This window comes from Hermetia illucens, chromosome 5 (assembly GCF_905115235.1).
Source record: "Hermetia illucens chromosome 5, iHerIll2.2.curated.20191125, whole genome shotgun sequence".
In the NCBI taxonomy this organism is placed as follows: domain Eukaryota; kingdom Metazoa; phylum Arthropoda; class Insecta; order Diptera; family Stratiomyidae; genus Hermetia; species Hermetia illucens.
Genome location: NC_051853.1, coordinates 74,431,184 through 74,451,380, shown reverse-complemented (window position 1 = coordinate 74,451,380; position 20,197 = coordinate 74,431,184). Strand labels below are relative to the sequence as shown.

General features: G+C 39.3%; 1 protein-coding gene across 5 annotated transcripts in view; it reads right to left on the bottom strand.

Moving 5' to 3' along the window:
- LOC119657128 (AMP deaminase 2) overlaps positions 1 to 20,197 on the bottom strand; it is a 74,922-nt gene that overhangs the window by 24,912 nt on the left and 29,813 nt on the right. For 2 of the 5 annotated variants that reach the window (XM_038063892.1, XM_038063896.1), the window contains exons 2-3: positions 17,447 to 17,664; positions 7,012 to 7,174 (exon numbers count right to left, since the gene is read on the bottom strand). In XM_038063892.1, the coding sequence (XP_037919820.1) occupies positions 7,012 to 7,174; positions 17,447 to 17,570 (287 nt within the window). In that variant the 5' untranslated portion in view covers positions 17,571 to 17,664. Of the gene's footprint in view, positions 1 to 773; positions 861 to 7,011; positions 7,175 to 7,781; positions 8,048 to 17,446; positions 17,665 to 20,197 lie in introns of those variants that run through there. The other 3 variants (XM_038063893.1, XM_038063895.1, XM_038063897.1) reach the window with 3 other exon arrangements.

The following is a 20,197-nucleotide window of genomic DNA, read 5'->3' as shown; positions in this document are numbered from 1 at the left end:
GAGAGGCTAAGAAAGTTGAATAGTCCTGGAAGGTAAATTTGATTTAACGATTAATGGCACTGAGAGTTTGTATCTCCTTTAGATCAGTTTCAGTTAATGCACCCTCTAGCATAATAACTTACCATACGAATCGCAAACTTCGATTTGGAATTGAAATTTTTATGCTAACAGACTAACATTAGGCAAAAGTATAGAAAAGCCAAGAATGACAAAGAGCAAGGAGCGGATCACTTAAAATTGCAATGGAAAAATTAAAGTACAGCCGCATGGCAATGTATTCCATGACTGATCCCGATTAATTTGAAGCTGAATTCTCTCTGAACTTACAGTTGAGAAAATCAACTCAAAAATAATTTATTTTTCATGTTAGAAAACTTGTGATGGTCCGTGAGTTAACATATGACAAAACAATAAACTTCACCGTAGAGAGTGCCTTTTTGAATCAACCCCGAATTTACACGTTAATTAAAATCGGCTATGACACAGTTTAGAAATTTTATTGGAGTGATATGGATAAATTTCTGAAATATTTTTTAATCGATTCCGTAAAATGAAGGCATCTAAATCCGTTGAAAGTCGCACAAAAACTCAAATGATGACCATTTAATAAACTTCAATTTATTTTACGCGAAATGAAATACTATATTCAATCGGAATAAATTGATGATTGCATCAGTAAAAATCCTAATTGATAGCTTTGCCGAATTCTCAGTTCAACTAGCAACAAATTCCGACGAGTAGAGTAATCGATATTGATTAGTTTCCGATTCTACCTTCTTAACGGCCACATATGTATGTTTTTTATTTCAACACAACGCACAAAAAATAATTCTTTGTTGGATCGGAAGAAGGCTCAGAGCGAACTGATTCAGTTCAAACTAGAAACATTCGTAATTAGTAACAAACATTTTATCATTCTCCCTTCCACGTTTCGTCACTATATGTGTTCCGTGGATGCAACAAGTTTGACTGTTCAATAACATTAGCAAGTGTGAGCTGAAACCCTGCAAGTTAACGTTATTAAATTAGCTGAAAGGAGAGTGTTTGATCTTTTCCTTCGAATTCAAGGATATGTGTTGTTAGTAGATTTCATAAAAAAGAGATTTCATCAATCAGACGGAGATTAGACCCAATAAAAAATTCGAATCTTTTTACTAATAAAAAAAACAACTAAGGTATAATTTTTGTCATTCCTATACAATCATTTTCTTTCTGAATCTTAGAAGAAATAAGTTCTAATCAAATAGATAAAAATGCAAAGAAATATTTAAAAACAGAGCAAATCTGTTTTCAAACCTTCGAAGCCAGAATTACATCTTGATAATCGTCTCTTCTAAACAGCTCTGCATATTACTAGGAATCAAACAGGTTGGATGACGAAGATGCTCCCAAGCATTTAACTTAAAATAAGTTAAAATCGAAAACAGGAGATTCCTGACCTGTTTGCATCCAGCAGATCATGAATTCAAACGAATTCTCTCCCTAAAAACAAAAGGTGACAAAAAGAAGAGACCTAGGCTAAGAAGACAATGAACATTTCGCCTACAAAAAGCACGAATACGACCTAGGATCAGCTAGAAGTAAACAACACTTGGCTTCAAATAAGCGACATATACAAAGTTATCAAATGGATATTACACATTATCATAGCTTATTGCATCGCATGGATACCTAAAAACAAAACCTAATCCAAAGCATGAGCGAGGTGGTTACTTAATCACCAACAGTCGGGAGGAAACGGAGAGAAATACCTGAAAATTAGTTTGTTTCCTGTACGACGAAGTCCACACCAATCTCGAAATTTTGAAAAATAACCAGAAAATCCTCCTATACAACGCAAACCATCAAATGTTACTGATCAATCTAAAGATGAACCAAACAACCAGCAACATAAATGAAAAAGTGAAGCAACTTGATTTACTCATATCGAAGCCATGATTAATCAAATTTCGAGATGGTATGTGAAAGTGGATCCTATCAGAATAAACATTGAGGTTATCTCAACCTATCTTTCTGCAGATAATTATTTCCCTGAATTAGAAAAGAAGTATTTTCGCTAGATTAACGCTATACAGGGAAAAGAAATATCTAATACCGGTATAATTCATACAAGCAACATATCGAAGCCACACGAAGGAAGTTGTTCTAAAGCCAATTTAACAAGTCACAGTCAAGGTTTTGTCATTTTTTCAAAAGAAACTACCCCAGCTGGTCAGTTCGAAATCGAAACCGAGGCATTATCAACCGTCACCATAAAACAACACGAACTAGATTGCAGCCTCAGGAATTGTTCTCAACATTGAGGAAAAACAAAGATAATCATAACTCGACGTCACTCTACTCCCCAATCTTCAAAAACGATTTCAACATGGGTTAACATCTGCGAAGATAAGTCAGGACTGAGATTTCCCTCGCCCAACAAGAAGTGGGTCTACCGTGAACTCTTTTAATGTGGATGCAAACCTTGGTATCCTAGAAAAACTAGTGGAGTTGGCACCTATTGGTGAATATTATTACTAACTTTCTGTTTGGGAAATCGAGAGAGTCCTGAGTTTGCTTTCCACTTAATGGCAAACCGGACCAGTTGAGAAGCAACTTTTTTCCACGATTGTGGTCGACGGACCCCTTATTCTTGGCAAGCAAACAAGTTGCCAAACGATGTGACTTGCGGTCACGTCCAGGCCAGAGGCAACTGCATAAATATCACCTTGTAGGCACTTCGGTCATAATTGGGAATATTTATCTCCACACTGCCCAACAATCCAATATTTTGAAAAGAAGAAACAATGTGATATGGGTCATTGTCTCAAACTTCTGCTAAATTTAGAATTTTAAAAATTCTGTGACACTTTTGTCAACCACGAAAACTCTTATTACTGACAGACGAAACCTTTTATAGACAGATTGAAAATCAATCATTAGGAGAAAAGAACGGAAATATTTTTATCCATTGAAGGTGAGGCGTGCAATTTTAGAAAAGCTTTGAACGGAAGGATCTTTTGAATTAAGGAAAGACACTTTGCGTTAATATGTCGCCACTAGGTACATTCAACGAACTACCACCAAGAGGCTCCATTATGTGAATTTTCCATCACTGAATGAACGATTAGTGTGAGCCCTTTTTTCAAAGCGCTCCTTTACCTGAAGGAATGGCTGTTATGAAAAAAATGCGAAAACTTGATGTGGGAAACGGAAACCAGCATGCTTATAAACCCTCTGTCACCCTTCTCGAATGACCTATTTATGGAGAGTAAAGAGTGATCTACAACCCAAATGCCCACTTCCTAAACTCTGCACAAAATCTGCGAATGAGATTTTTACCATTGTCCTTAAGGAAAAAGTGGCAGAAAAGATGCATTGGAATGTGCGATTTACAATGGAAATCGAAAACCGTGAATTTATGGATTTGAAAATTATTAGAAGAGAAAAAGGAATTCTTTTTGTCATCAATAGGAAACGCACCTATAAAAAACTAAGAATTTCGGTAAACCCCCGCACGCACCAAAATAACACTCGGCATTGCGATATTCGACATATCGTGTTTCCGGTAAAGACTACTTAGTTGCCGACACTTTGTCCCGGATCTCTGAGATTTTTTATAATAATGTTGAATGAAACATTTCAAACATTCCAGCCACAGACGTTTTTTCGGGATCCACTGTCGCTCAGGAGGATGACGCAGTTCTTCCGAGCCCGCAATCGGACTTCAAATACAAGTTGCAGGAGTTCCCCATCATCGGCTCACCTTCTTCTATCTCCGAAAAGGGACCTAAGTCATATATTCTGGTCATTTTTCGTCAGCAAGTGACCGGCTAGTCTCTGGCAAGTATTTTTGGCCGCCCATGAACAAGGACTTTAATTCTTAGGCCAGAGAGTGCACTGCATGTATTTATTGGTCTTGCAAATGCCGATATTTCGGGAACCACTTACTCCCTTCATCAGTACTAACAAGTATTTACTTAATTATTTCAAACAATTTAATCGCTAGAAACATCGCGAAATTACACTTAGAGAAGTAGAAGTATTTCCTAGGTCGAAAAAGAGCTTCTACACCATACAACTTGATATTGTAGGCCCTCTGTGAGATTCGCACGGCTACAAATATTGCCTCACTATCATTGGTCGATTTACGCGGTGGTTTCAAATCATGTGCTGAAGCCCTCTCGAGAGAGTGGAATTCGCACTTTGGTGTTCTAGCCATTATTATTACAGACCAAGGAATGCATCAAACCTGCCCTCTACTCGGTCCTCGGTTTTAAACGACAGCGGAAAACTGCGATGCTGCTACCGAAAAGCTATAAGATCAACTAAGTTTCAACTAACCGACGCCGTACGACCAATCAGCTTATTGACTTCTATCAGCAGTAAATTTAGTCGTCTTCTGAAAGTGCGTAACAAGAGAAGCCCTTAAATCGAAAAGGATCACTACCAAATGGTCGCTTGCTTTCGCTTGTGTGTTTCGTCCATAACTTCTCGCAGGATTGGAGAGGCGCGACCCCCAAGTTCCACATCAACCGCTTATATGATCCAACTGTTGCTGGTGGGTGGAAAACCTAATTTGCAGATGCCGTCCGATCTACTCCACCTAAAAACATCAATGAGAACTGGACCATCATCAAGGCTGCTCTTTCCTCTAATGTTATGCATACCGTCAGCCGAGCCTCGAAAGAATGTTACAAAATTTGGCTGACTCCGCAATCGTGGAAGCGGATCAATGAACGGAAGGGATTGAAGGCTCTATTGACCGCAAGTGCGACGCGCTTGAGCTCCGATATTGCGCGAAATTCCGAGAAAATCAACCGTATTACGAAAGATCTTGTATGTGGTCGCAAACCATTCGATGGTCTTGCGAAGAACGTTACCGATGGACTCCTCATACACAATGACGAACAACAAACTAGGTGGAAAAAACACTTCAACACGATTATCAACCGTATCATATCCGCCTCCTGCAAATTAAATGGTTAGTCATCGTAACATGCTGCAGATCAACTTAGGAAATCCTGAAAATCCGAGAATCCAGAGAGTAAAAGAAGGGGATGATCTTCATGATTCCAAAAAAGGACTACCGTTACATAACAGCGCAAAATGCACCTTCGTTGGCTTGTCTAAAATGAGAAAATTTACAAAGATCAAGTTGAAGAAAACGAAGATCACGTTGAGACGGTTTTGGGTTAATGTTCTTTCTGTGAAAGTAGCACATGGAATGTGACACCCACTATTGCTCAAAAGCTTCAAGCCTTTATCAATATTTGTTTGCGGCATGTCATCGGGATACGCTGGTCGGAAGCTATTTCGAACAAAGGACTTGGTTTTCGCATGGACCAGTTATTCGTAAGTGATGTGATTGTGATTGCGGGAGTGGCAATGGTGGCACATTAAAGAGGAGCTACAATACCATTATTGGCTTCCCAATGCAGTGGAATTCATTCTCCCAAGATGGCCGACGAGTAGGTCGATAGTCGGTCACACCGTTCCTTTTAATGAATAGAAGTTGAGAGAGTTGTGTTGTTGTCAGGGATAGAAAGAAAAAGTGCTTTAATTATAACTCCGAAGCATTTAACTCGATCTGATATGCTGTATGTGAATGTAATACCCTCGCTCAACATTTGAATTTAGAAGTTTACGAACGGTCTCCACAATAATACCAGCACCAAACTCCTAAGGATGTCAATGCCGAGGCGACAGCAAGTTGAGACACAGTTAGCAAGGTGATGTGACGTGACTCACCGTGAATTTTGTGGAAGTGAGTTTTGTGCAAGTAGTGTTTGTATGCAGGTTGACGTGACAGCGCACAACGCGCAGTTTTAGCTAATCATTATGACCAGTAGGTGAAAATAAGCGCCTACTGACTCCTTGATAAATTTTGGTAAACCAGAAAATTGTTTAAGAATTACACGATAATAGATTTTATATTTTTTTCCTTAGAAAATTCATCCTCAAGGAGGAATTCTACACGCCTTTTTCAATTCTCCAAATAATAGCTTTTCAGGGAATATTATTGCAATTATTTGCTCTTCATCAGAATAAGATGTTGAGCTTAATAAAAATTCAAGATACATAACAGTTATCCCGGAAACTGTCGACATAGTGTCCACAGAATTGCATCTCAACGTTTGCTCTGACTTTGCGTAGACAACACCAGTTCCCAGACTAAACTGCAGCAAAATCAATTAAAATTTGAAGTCTTATTTCTAAGGCCCGCAACTCTCAGGACTCCCTCTTTTCCTGATCCTCTTTAACTCCAACGAAAGTCTCAATTATAGAAGGGGCATCCTCTGATATTATGGCCTTAGGATGCCAAGGCAGGGTGGAAACTCCAAAAGATGTGTCTCATGAACATCTGAAGCTGAAGAAGCATCGATTAAGGATGTGATGGACTTTTACGGTTCCTCGCTAGCTCGGGGTCGAACTGGCATTTTTTAAGGTTTTGTGTTTACACAAAACCTTATTAAAATCGGTTTACTGTCTGCCTGTCTGTCCGTCCGTGAAGGAAGTCCCCGAAACAATTGCATGTTAAAGAACCTAGTTCTTTTCTTAATCTATAATTACTTTAAAAAATAAAAACATGGACGCAAATTTCAACTCCCGATGTTTGTTTAATTTTCAAATTCTGTTGCAGATTCATATATCGGTATAAGGAAAACTCAAGTTTTGAAATATGACACTTGAAGGACTGAAGTATTCCAAAGAACCACCACCTGTTTTCTCATCGTATGAGGAAGCTACGGACCGTTTTCACTATAATTGGTCAATTGCACCCAAAATTGATCGACATATAGATTTATATCTACTTCTTTACAACCCCTAACGATCGTCACTTTTTTTGACAAAAGGAATTCCCAATGTAAAGGACAGAAGCAACTATGTATCCTTGAGATTTCATCAGTCTTCACTTTTACAATATTTATATCAATTTTATTTACCTTGGCTTGAATGTTAACCATGCGAAAACTGCATAGAATTTATAGCTTTTTTTATGGTAAAGAAAAAATAAATTACTATACTTACTTAACATTGAGCTGTCGTTGTATTTGTAATTTCTCTTCAATCTGTTCAATAGGTAACTGAGGTACTTCATACGGGGCAGATATTTCATTTGGTAAAGTTGGTCCATTTGGAGTTCCAGGTGGCAAATTAGCATTGGCCGCTAGTGCTGTTGGGGAGTCTATCCCTGTAATGAATAAAACAAACAAAAATTAGTAGAAATCATGGGAATTTTCGCAACATTATTATAATTTAATGGTACATCATAATTTTTCTTTATAGGCACCGGATTTAGAAATCTGGAAAGATAACTGCTTAATTAGTAACCATTGAGTCGCAGAGAAGTCAAGGGAAGGTTATGAGGGCACTAAGATTTAGACAATTCATACTGCTCTACATTTGCAATTAATTATGCAAAGTAACACATTCAAAATCTATTTTTAAGTAGCTTTATTAGACGCAATTCAATTCTAAATCATCAACAGATAACCGGCTTTATTATGTAAATTTTTACGATACTCAATTTACGAAGAAGGAACTTGTATATGCGCTCACAAAAAATATTTGTAGATTCACTAATTTGCATTTTTATTATTGCGACCATAAACTAATTATAGAGCGATATGGATTTCATTCGGAACGTAACGCTTCACCTTCAGCAGACAATACATAGAACAATCATACGCTTATTGTTATCATCGTTTCAAGAACGTAATTTACGGCACTTAGTGCTTTTACAAGAGTAATTTTATCTTGGTTAATTAGTGATCAAAATATTATTTGTTATCACCCACTTTCCTCCTCCTCTTCCTCCTGGTGTTCAATTTTAGATTTCTTCCTTGGTAACAGTTTCAAATCATCAATAATTGTTTGCGACGAGGACATTCGATTAAAAAGCATCGTAGGAAATTAGGAATGTCTTATGGAAAAGAGCACTTTTCATCTAAATAGCAACCAGATAAACAAAACAGTCTGCGATAGAATAAACACAAATATCAAATCAACAAAACTATGCCAAGCACTCGAAAGCTGCGTCTGCCCGATCACCAATTTCCTTAGTAACTAAATCATCAGCACTCTGTGGACAGCAGAAGCGCATTTCTGATATGACGACTACGCGACAAGATTTGTTTCATTTCTTTATTTATAATTTCAGTCTTCCATTCAACAATGCAAATGTATTCCCACGCGTATCGATTCATGTTCGCGCTCTCTTATCAACATTCATATCAGCATCGTTGAAATTATATTTCCATAAATGAAAATCGCATATGAGTACAGCGAGCATGTACGGCCACCATTTGTCCGACGTTAAACGACCTACGTACAAGTAACGAGCAATCTTTCTATGAAAGGTAAACATTTGCCGTCTTATAAACCAAACATTTTTGTAGCGATTGGGAGAGCGATACGGGTTCATATAGAAAATACAAGAAAGATAACGTTCTCACTTTCTAGATTTATTCGCTATTAAAGCCCGCAACAGACTTTCACTTTTAGATTCGCTTTCCGAATTGATGAACCTGAACGCACAGAACCCATGCAAAAAGTTCTACCCACCGCCCATATCAATTCTTTTCCGAGGGAAATAAGTATTTTCGAAATTTTAAAATGTTATCAGGAAATCGAGTCGAAAAAGCAAATATCTGTGACGGCCCTAATATTTAAAAAAAATGCGATAGAGCAGGTTCGAGTATATCTAGTGTTGAACGAGATTTAGGTGTCAACTTAACAAGTGCAACTTTCCAGATAAATAAACCTGTCTCGTGTGATATCTGTTGCAATCATAACAATTATAATATTGAAAGTTAAATTTACGAAGAAGTGCGGCTATAATAGAATAAACGATCAAGATAGCCTTTTAAATATCCTCAGAGAAATATTCTACTCTCCTGAAGATTTGTTTGGGATTGAGGAAGTCCGAACCGGACCACTTGGTTTAAGGGGCTAGGCAGGCCACTCTAGCGGCCTAATAATAAGCGCATTTTAGGGTTTGTTTTTGGAGCGGGACAATGAAGTGAATTGAAATTCTCATAAAGGACATTAATTGTACATATGGTAGTCTGTAAATAAGTCGGGAAACCGGAAGCTAAGCGCTTCAGGTATAAAAGGTTTTTTTTTGTGTGTTTTTTCTGTGAGTATAATTGAGTGCAGAACTATCGAACTTCGATGACGCTTGCTTTTTCAAATTTTGTATTTATTCAGTTATACACATATATATACAATTGGAAAAGTACATGGACTTTTTTCCGATACATCAATTTTTGCAAAAATGGTAGCTTTTAAAAAAAATTCAACATTTTCGGCAAAAATTGTCGGAAAATTATTTATTAAACAAGTTGGGAAACCGGAGGCTAGACGCTTCAGGTATAAAAGGTTTTTTATTTTCCCTATGTGAGGAACGATGAGTGCACGAACTTTCCGCGGGTACACAGTTAAATAATCAATTGTGCCCTATCTTCTAAACATCCATTTACACAAAAAAAATGATCTGGAAAGCACTGTATTGACAATAGTCAACCTCATAGGCACACTAGGAGTTCATTATTACTCATGGTAAACAAACAAACATTGCCTATTACGGGATACTGTATACTGTATGCATGCATATAAATTGATCGTACACCTATTTTCGAATTACTTCGTGCATAAAAGTATACATATGTATCCTAATGGTTTTTCGGTTGAATAGGTTCTGAGAAGGAGACCTGTTGTCCTTTTTGAGGGTCATATTTACGCTACGTACCGAGATCAAATATGGGACCAGTTTCGAAAAGTACTAATTGAGCCCTTTCATTTGATACCCGACATGGCCACATTCCGTGAAAAAAGAATCTGCATCTTCCTTTCGCATGTATGGGGAGCCCTCCTTAAACTTAAAGCAAAATGGCGCCTCTTGTTGTATGTAAAGGGATCTACAGACCACACGCTCTGACAAATTTTTGATGACAATCGGCCTAGCCGTTTCCGAATAAATCAGGTGTGGCAGACAAACGGATAGACAGACAGACTCGATTCTAATAAGGTTTTGTTTCACACAAAAACTTAAAAAGTACTGAGGAGAAGTAGATTCATGAATTGAATTTTAATATTTCATTCGAATGTCAATTCATCACCATCATCAACGGCGCAACAACCGGTATACGGTGCCTGCCTTAATAAGCAACTCCAGACATCCCGATTTTGCGCCAAGGTTCACCAATTCCATATCCCTAAAAGCTGTCTGGCGTCCTGACCTACGCCATCGCTCCATCTCAGGCAGGGTCTGCCTCGTCTTCTTTTCCTACCATAGATATTGCCTTTATAAACTTTCCGGGCTAGATCACCCTCATCCATACGGATTAAGTGACCCACCCACCGTAACCTATTGAGCCGGATTTTATCCACAACCTGACGGTCATGGTATCGCTCATAGATTTCGTCGTTATGTAGGCTACGGAATCGTCCATCCTCATATAGGGGGCCAAAAATACCACTATATACTTTGTCTGGCCTTCATTGATGTGCACTTCAAGATCTCGCGCCGCCTGCTCGATCTAGATGAAGGCAGTTTGTACGTCTCCGGTCGTTCTTCCCATGCTGTCGACATCGTCAGCATAGGCCAGTAGTTGGGTGGGCTTAAAGAGGATCGTACCCCTCGCATTTACCTCAACATCACGGATCACTTTCTCCAGGGCCAGGTTGAAGAAGACGCATAATAGGGCATCCCCTTGTCGTAGACCGTTGTTGATGTCGAATGATCTTGAGAGTGATCCTACTGCTTTTATCTGGCCTCGCACATTGGTCAGAGTCAGCCTAGTCAGTTTTATCAATTTCGTCGGGATATCGAATTTTCTCATGGCTGTGTATAGTTTTACCCTGGCTGCTTTAAAGTCGATGAAGAGGTGGAGCAACTGATGTCCATATTCCAACAGTTTTTCCATCGCTTGCCGCAGAGAGAAAATCTGATCTGTTACTGATTTGCCTGGAGTGAAGTCTCTTTGGCATGGGCCAATGAGAGAAGAATATCTTATAGATAGTATTCAGCAACGTGATACCTCTATAATTGCTGCATTGTGTGATATCTCCCTTTTTATGTAAGAGACAGATTATCCTTCTTTCCCAATCATCAGACATTGATCCGCTGTCCCATACCTTGAGCACAAGTTGATGAACCACTTGGTGCAATTGGTCGCCTTCATATTTAACCAATTCGGCTTTAAGCCGATGAATTGCGCGGACTCTTTCTTCTATACTTGGTGGTGGCAGCATTTGTCCGTCGTCTTCAGTTGGCGGGACCTCCAACTCGCCGATATTCTGGTGGTTTAGTAGTTCATCAAAGCAATCAACCCATCGCTCCAATATGCCCATTCTGTCGGAAATCAGATTTCCCTCTTTGTCTCGGCAGAATGAACATCGAGGTGTGTAAGGCTTCATCCTGCTGATTTGTTGGTAAAACTTCCGCGTCTGGTACGGTTACTCCCTGTACTTTTCGAGTTCACAGACCTGTTGGTTCTTCCAGGCTGCCTTTTGCGTTTGTGAAGTTGCTTCTCCGTTCCACGGAGTTGTTGGTAGGTCTCTGTGAGTGTCCGCGTTCTTTGAGAATGCAACATTATTCGATATGCCGCATTTTTCCTTTCCGTTGCTGGATTACATTCATCGTCAAACCAACTGATCTGAATTTTCTTGCGGCCGGGGCCAAGAATGTTTGTGGCCGTATCAATGATAACGTTCTTCAGGTGATTGTGAAGATCATTTGTTGATGCTTCATTTCCAGGATCTCTGTTGGCTGCGGTTATTGCAGCATTCATTTCCCTCTTATAGGTGTTGCGGAGGGCTGCGTTGTGGATGGCTTCAGTGTTAACTCTGACCTAATTGTCAGAGGGGACTCTGGATAGTGTTGTTATTCGAGCTCGGAGCATCATGCCAACGATATAATGATCTGAGTCTATATTGGCCCCCCTGTACGTTCTGACATTCAACAATGCTAAGAGGTGGCGGCGTTCGATCAAGACGTGGTCAATTTGGTTGAAAGTGATCCCGTCTTTTTTTTTTGAGGCCAATTTTTTTTTCAGATTTTTGGTTTTAGTAGTTTTTGAAAATGAATCCTGTCTCACTTTAAGTGTGCACATTTTGGTCCCTCGAGTATTCTGCAATCCCGGTCAAAACTAATATCAGTTTCGGAAAGTATTTCATTTAATACCCCACATGGCTATCTACAGTGAAAAAAATGTTTATATCCACCCTTTGCATGTATAGGAAGCCCCCTTAAATTGCACATAAATCTACGTTATTCACTGTATGCGTGGCATTTCATATTCAAATTTCGTTCTTCGTTTGCTTTAAGCATGTCATTCTTAAAGTTTTAGGGCATTATTCCAACAACAAAAAAGAAACAAAAGATAGATTTTTTTAAATTTCTACAATAGCCTAACCGCATGAGGCGTCCGATGGGCTGTCCCTGCTCTGGACGAAAACGCAAATCGTCCTTTCTACACTCCATTTGAACCTATTACTACACTGTTAACTAGAAGAAAACAGAAAATATCTCATTTTTTAATTGAAATATCTTTATTCTGCAAATGGTATGCTTCGTAAGTCAATTGATATCTTCATTAATGCGAGCTCATCACTACCCTTCCTTCTTAATTTAATTCAAACACCAACGAAAGAGACTTCTTCTAGTTCTTCCTGATCAATTCTTCTCTGGTTAAGAAACTAATCCACATCCTCGCACTTCAGTTAAGTAAATAAATGATGAATGGTAAATGTTCGAAGAAAGTTATAAAGAAGGAAATCTATCAACAGCGAGTTTATGGGGCTTATAAGTATAATTTATTTCTGGAATCAATATTGACACGAGAGAGACTGCCATCATAATAAATCAATTTTTGTCTTATTTTTAGATGTGTTCATTTCTTGTTTACTTAGCTGACAGCTATCTCGAGTTGCCAAATGGAAATAACAACTTTTTGAAGTTTTTATTCGAGGCTAAATGAGTTTTTGGTCTGATTTATCCTTTCGATTTAATACTTGTGGGAGGTGAAATCAGAAAAACAAAAAGTTCTGTTGTTCCGACCCAAGGATGATATTTATATCGCTTTGAAAAATATTTACTGACTGTCAAAATGAACCAATGACTAGCACTTTTGATTCCCAGTTGCAAAATTCATTAGAGGGGTTCCGAATGTGCACGGACGACGAGAACGATCAAAGTCGTTCCCTTTGGATTGTCAGCGTTTACCTGTCAAAACTGGATTTTGGGGAGGTGACTATTTAGGCAATACTTTACGCAATTGTATGCAATGTGATTTAATGGAATATTCTGTTTGTTTTTTTTATAAAAATAGTTCCTTAGTTTAAGGCGGAGGAGTTCAACTTGGTACTCGAACTGGACCAAAAGGGTCTGAATATGCTCAGGGGAAGTCACCATATGGTGCTCCACTTTTTCCTAGATAGACTGAAATTCAGCCATATCAGGAAATTGTAGAGCATCATCTCCATTTTGAGAGCGAAAAACAATGATGGTCTTCGACTCACACAATATAGAGCAAATTGCAGCATCTCCGGAGCGCTCTCCTACAATGGAGCAGCGCGGGAGGGATAGTGCATACAGTGCCGGAACTGTATGGGGGTTCGCACTGGAGAAGGGACTAGAGTGAATCCTACCTGCTAGTAACCTCTCCTAGACCTTCCAAGGAATAGGCGGAAATCAGAGTAGTGAACGGAACTGACTTGACGCAAGTTCGAGTGATCGAATCTATGCAAACCGAACACCGCAAACCAGTCAAGGTGCTAAGTGGAAAACAGAGGAATACTCTGCGGGATGAGATGAAATTTTGCTTAGATGAGGAGATGGAAACTGCGGTACCCCCAAGTGCGGCTTTTCTCAGAAAAATCAAACACGAAGGAATCGTATCGCAAAAGTAGGGTGCGTCCCTACGTCCGTGGGACCGAGAAGAAGCGAAGTAATTAACCTAACAATCTGTACATCAAAAGTTTTAGAGTTGATTACAGAGCGGGTGCTAGACGAGGTCTGACTGTCAGATCACCGACACCTAGAATTCAATCTGACTATTGCGGGCGAACAGTCTCTAGTACAAAGACGGAACGTTAGGAAAACGGATTGGACAAAGTTCAATGAACTTCTTGGCAATAAGGTACAGTTCCCTAAGCGAATAAGGACTCCTTTGACGCTGAACTGCGCACTTATAAAGTGCTATGAAGAGGCTCGTCCTATTTCCCGAGGCCAAAGCGATCAACGGTTCCTTAGTGAAACCGGGAACTGCAAAAACTCAGGCAATCAACAAGGCGACTTCTGAATCGCGCTTGCAGAAGTAATAAGAAGGAAGACGTAAAATTTCAGGAACTCACAGCGTGAATATAAGAGGCTCGTTAGTTGTTCAAAACGAGACTCCTTTAGACCATACTATGAGAAACAGGAAGGCAAAAGAGAGACTTCAAGGCCGTGCAGACTCCCTAAAAGGGATGGGTCGGCCAAGTTAGACTCTCTTATAAAACCCGACGGTACTTTCAGGAGCTCCAGACTGGAATGAGTACAGACCCTCCTGGAAGTACACCACCCGGGAGAACGGGTGAGAGAAGTGGTAGGGGGAGAATTGAGGGTTCCTGCAACTCCGTCAACACGTAAGTGCTGCAAGTGGAACTGGAACACTGCGAAAGCGGTTGTTACCTATGAAAAGGTGAGAGCTGCCATACTGTCCTTAGAACATTTCAACGCACGTGGCATGGATGACATTTATCCAGCAATGCTAAAGGAGGCTTCAGAGCACTTAGATCAACCTCTAAGAAATATTTTTCGTGGATGTCTTGCTTTGGGCTAACGTGCCTTTCTTTTGGCAGAAGGTTAAGGTAGTCTTCATACCGAAACCTGGGAAAGATGACTATTCTAATCCAAAAAACTGATCGAGCGTCACATTCGTGGGAACGCACTTAGGTCGCACCCACTTAATGAAAATCCAACATACTTACCAGCGTGGAAAGTCCTGTGATCCTGCTCTTCATTCTTTGGTTACGCGATGGGAGTGTTCGTGGACATTAAAGGGGCGTTTGACTGTGCCTTTTCAAAAACTTTATGATGCCGCCAGAGCGCATGGTGTTGATGATGCTTTAATTAAGTGGATCCATGCTATGCTAACGCAAAGATTGCTGTGCGTTGAGGTGGGTTTCGACCGATATCTAAGAGCAGAAGCAACGAAAGGCTGCCCCCAAGGAAGTGTGCTTTCGCCACTTCTGTGAAGCATGCTGATCGACTCGCTACCATGTAAACTGCAAAATTTGCCAATAAACGCTCAAGCTTATGCTGATGACGTGGCTGTGCTTCCTGTTGGCCAGGATCTTGGAACGGTGTGTAGAAATATACAACGTGCCGTTCATCTGATAGACAGTTGGATAATCCAAATAAAACCCCAATGGTATTATTCACAAAAAGAAATGCAATGGATGGACTTTGCCTCCCCGAAATATCATGTAAAGGTAAAGATGAAACGACTCTCACAGCTTATGGGCAAAGCACTGCAATGAGAGCAGCTCATAGACTAATTCGATTTGATCTATGGGGGAAACAATGGATGTGGGGGCACAGAGCATTGGAAGAATTGCTGGGAGTACTGAATCCAGTTCTTACAATGCCTTCCGATTCTCGTGTCCCCATACATCTATTTGGTAGAAGATATGAAGTTACCCTAAAGCGTAGCGAAAACTGGGAAAACTCATAGAAATGCGTAGCGGGATATACGGAACTTTTCTGCATCGATGACTTGAAAACAGCACAGTGTTCTCGAGCCAGAGTCTACCTCCCAAATAGAAATAGAATAGAATAGAAACGAAAAATGGGCTTTTCCTTTGGGACAATATGCAACGGTTTTTCAAGCCGAGGTTCATGCGATCCTAAAGACGGTAAACTGGGTGATTGACGAGCGATTGAAGGGCAGGCACATCGCAATTGATAGCCAAGCTGCATTGAGAAATGCAGAAACCGTTTGAACTCTATCTTTAGATTCAATACGGTGGAATTACTCTGGGTATTTGGTCACTGTGGCTCGGTTCCTTTAGCGAAAGACTGGTCAATCTCCCCCATGCCGGGACCGAAACCAGCAATTGGAGTATCAGTAGCATTGGCTAAGGCTGTCTTCAAAAAATGAGAACAAGCTTCCCACAATGACAGGTAGCAGAGCCTAAATGCTGCTCGACATACCAAACTTTTCCTGCCAGAACCGAACATGGGAATCGCAAAGTTTATCCTGTCGAAAAGCAGGAGTATTGTGGGCATTCTGACAGGCAAAAATTCACTAGCTGAGCATATGTTCAGAATAGGAATTATTCAAGATAATACGTGTCCCTTCTGTAATGAGGAAGCGGAATCCACGGAGCATTTTCAATGTGAATGCCCCGCCTATGGACGGATCAGGCATCAGATCTTTGGTGCCGATGTTCTCCAGTTGCGAACGTGTTTACTTTGAACATGTGCAACCAACGAAGAGTAAGTTATTGCATCATGGACGACCGACTAACAATTTCGATGACAAGGAATTGAAAGCTGACCAGGAACGTGAAAGTTCTGGGTATCTACTGGCAACGTAAATCATCAAAGTAGAAAAAGTGAAAAGGGCTAGATAAGTATCAAATCTATTGACTGAGGCCAAAATGCGTCGAACGCTAGAAGTAACCAATTAATCAATTGCAACAGAGTTTTATTGAACTAAATTTTACGACGAAGATCAGAACATAACTGGAACACCTAGATGCACTCAAAACAACATTCCAATAGACAAAGTATCATCACAAAAACAGGGTTCAACAGCTTTTGGAACTTATTGCTTACAAGTAATGGGAACATCTAGCTAGCAACAAAAAATTGACCCTTATCCACCTAATAATTTAAATTTAAATGATAGGAATACTCCCTTTAAAACTGGAGTCAAGCAGTTGGAATGCTTGGAAGGTAGCTGCTATTATTTGACGATGGAAATACAGGTATATGGAGATGCCTCAAAATATATTGGATTCGAGGAAAATAGATTGTATGTTGCAAGAGCAGCATTGAAAGTGAAAACAAGCAGAGGGAACAAGGCTAAACTATTCAGACGTCTCCTACGTTTCAAAGGAAAGCAAAAAGAATCTTGGCACAGCCATGCTTAAAATGCGAACTAATTAAACAATCAATTAACAGCCAATGGATAAACACAGAGTGAATCTATTAGAACCCATTTCCTGATCCATTTGAACTCACTATTTCTTAGTGTGTGAAATCTAATTTTAAAGCATACAAATCAAATGTACTATTTCGATTTAAATCAATGGTGCACTGATTCGGAGCTTGTTAATTTGCCATCCCACTAATCTCAAAATTTTCAACCATGTTGTAGCACATAATTCAGGACGAGAGAATTTATAATTGCAATCAAAAGACAAATTGTTTCGGTCTAAATATCGACAACACACTTTATATAATACTTACCAAAATAGAATGGTTTATCCAAAATATTTGGACTTTTGGGCTGAGGAATTTTTCTGACATTACCGCATTCGGTAAAGCACGAATCATTTGAACCTTGTCGATTGATAACTCCGCGGGCACTCATTTTTGCTTACTCGAAATTTCACTCCACAAAATGCAAGAATTTATAGTAAAAAGCCGACACCAATCCAGGAAAACTGTTTTCAACTGAACGTAATCTAAAATATTCGTATAGACATGCAATAGCGTCACAATTATTAGCAAACTCCAGGGAATTATCTATTATCGAGTGTTGTTTGGGTTTCACGGTTTATCTTTTCTGAGATAACAAGATGCAAATGTGTGTGTACACACAAAGTGAATTTTTCTATGAAGCTTTTTATGCGGTGCAATTTATCTAATTTGTAGTTCAACCGGTTCACTTTCAATGGTGATTTATAACTGAGCCCCATGTTCAGGGTTCAAACTTATTATGCATTTAGATCGTTTACCAGTACCGAAAATGGGTCGCCACGCAGAACTGATGGAGAATTTTCCTTATGGAGTATTTACTATATCTATTACCAACAGGGCACAACAAACAGATTAATTATCACATATCGCTAAATTGCACATGCGCGAATATCTTAGATTGACGTTATATCTGAGCTATACTTAAGTAAAATATGACTATTGAAACTGTGATGAGGCAGTGCAATTAATGACTCCTGTGCTTATGTATCTGTAGATAAATATGCACATTTAATTTAATTTATTTGCTTAGTAATTATAGACTAGAGATTCGTGTAAAATGAGCAAACACATATGTTAACAATTGCGTTGGTTCTAGGTTAGCATAATAGACCCTTCCCCTCATTTTTTTGGCAAATATTAATTATATTAATCTGAATAAATGCCAAACTGTACACAACAGTTCTTATTTCACCTATTACGAAAATCCAACTCATATTAGAATTTTAATTTGATAGTTTATAGAGGCAATGGCGAAAAGCCATTCAACAAGTGCTGTCTACATTTTCCTGATATTTACTAAGAAAAAAGTTCAAACATAAAAGGTAGTGTATCTGAAATTATCTTTCATAGGTTATAATTTAATATAAAAATTTTACTAGGTATGAAAAAAGCTATAGAAGTATTGGCTATGTGAAAAAATTTCAGTCTTTTTTCAAGAGATGGCGTGAATATTACTATGTAGGTTACATGCAGAGCCAAAGTACATGGATTTGAGAAGACTTTTGACAAACTGCGAAACGTACTATTTGACACTTAATTCAAATGTTAAGAACGGGGTCAAAAAAGTACAGTACGACTGTGAAGAAAAAGAACCCCGTTACAACTTCCAGGACCTTATGACAGAAAAGTTGAACAACTCTAGCGACGTACTATTTATGGAAAACCTCGATGGTAAGGATCTTTCAACACAACGTGCAAAGCATAGTTAACTGTAAGGATAAGACTACCAGATTTTACAATTTAAACAACGTCAACGTAGTGTCCCTTCAAGAATCCTATGACATTCACTTTACTCCGGTTTCCGAGGTTATAACAGGATACTGTTTAGTGCCCACATTGAGAAACGATGGATATGGTGGAGTGGCGCTCGCCTTTCGCAACGGAATAAAAAATTGCAGAAACACCACCTCCCCCATCACATCCTACTCTAACCGCAATCACAAACCTATCTTGATACAGAGCCTGGATGTCAAGCGTAAATATGTCTTAAGAGTAGCTAAAGTCAAACTTAGGGAACTGATTCAGAACCTACAGCCCCAAGATGACCTTAGGAATTTCAAGGTTCAAATACAGGAGCAAATCAAGTTGGCAATATTCAAAGTTAAGAGAACCACGAGGGCTGGTGGAATAAGGACCTACGATCCCATCCCATCTAAGGGAAACAATGGAAACGGTGAAAGGCAAACTCCAAACTACGAGAATTTCTTCAGGACCAAACAGGCAACTAAACGATGCAAGGGGGAAATCAGGAGAGCAAAAAGAAACTTCTGGGACAACTTAGGGAAGAAATGTCGAACCTGACCGATACCAAACACCTCTGACTAAAGATCAGGAGGTTCAAAAACTTTCAGGAAGAGTCCAGACAACTTACATCATGGGATAAAGACAAGAAACAAACATTTCTCATAGAAATGGCAAAAATCTATACCCCTAGATACAACAACTTATGCTACCTATTGCCATACGGAGTTTAACATGGATGATCTCAACCAAGTTTTTGCTAAGCACAAGCGGTAGACCGCTCCAAGGAATGATAAGATACCTTACTATTATGTAAACTGGTTGAATGAAGAAATTAAATTACACTTTCTGAGCACTTGGAGGGGCCTCCAGCCACCACAAGAATGGATAACAATGAAGATTATTCCTATACTCAACCATGAACTTCAGACCTTGCTCCCCAATAAACACTTTCGCCAAAATTCTCAACGGTATGGTCAAGGAAGAACTTTCCTTGTCCCTAGAAGCAAAAAACGTGCTTACAGAGCATTACTATGAGTATAGAAAAGGGAAATCGATCACGGCGTGCTTAAACGACCTGTTACTAAAAATATCTATAGCCAAGAGTAATAACTGAAACGTGAAAGCGGTGTCTTGACATCAACAAAGCATGCGAAAAAGTGGACCTACTCCTTCTTACCGAAACTATGAGAGAGAAAAAGGTGCCATCTGACATCTACATTTGGAGCCTGTGGTTTCTGGAATACAGGGAGCTGAAGCTGGATGAGTGGTCGTGCT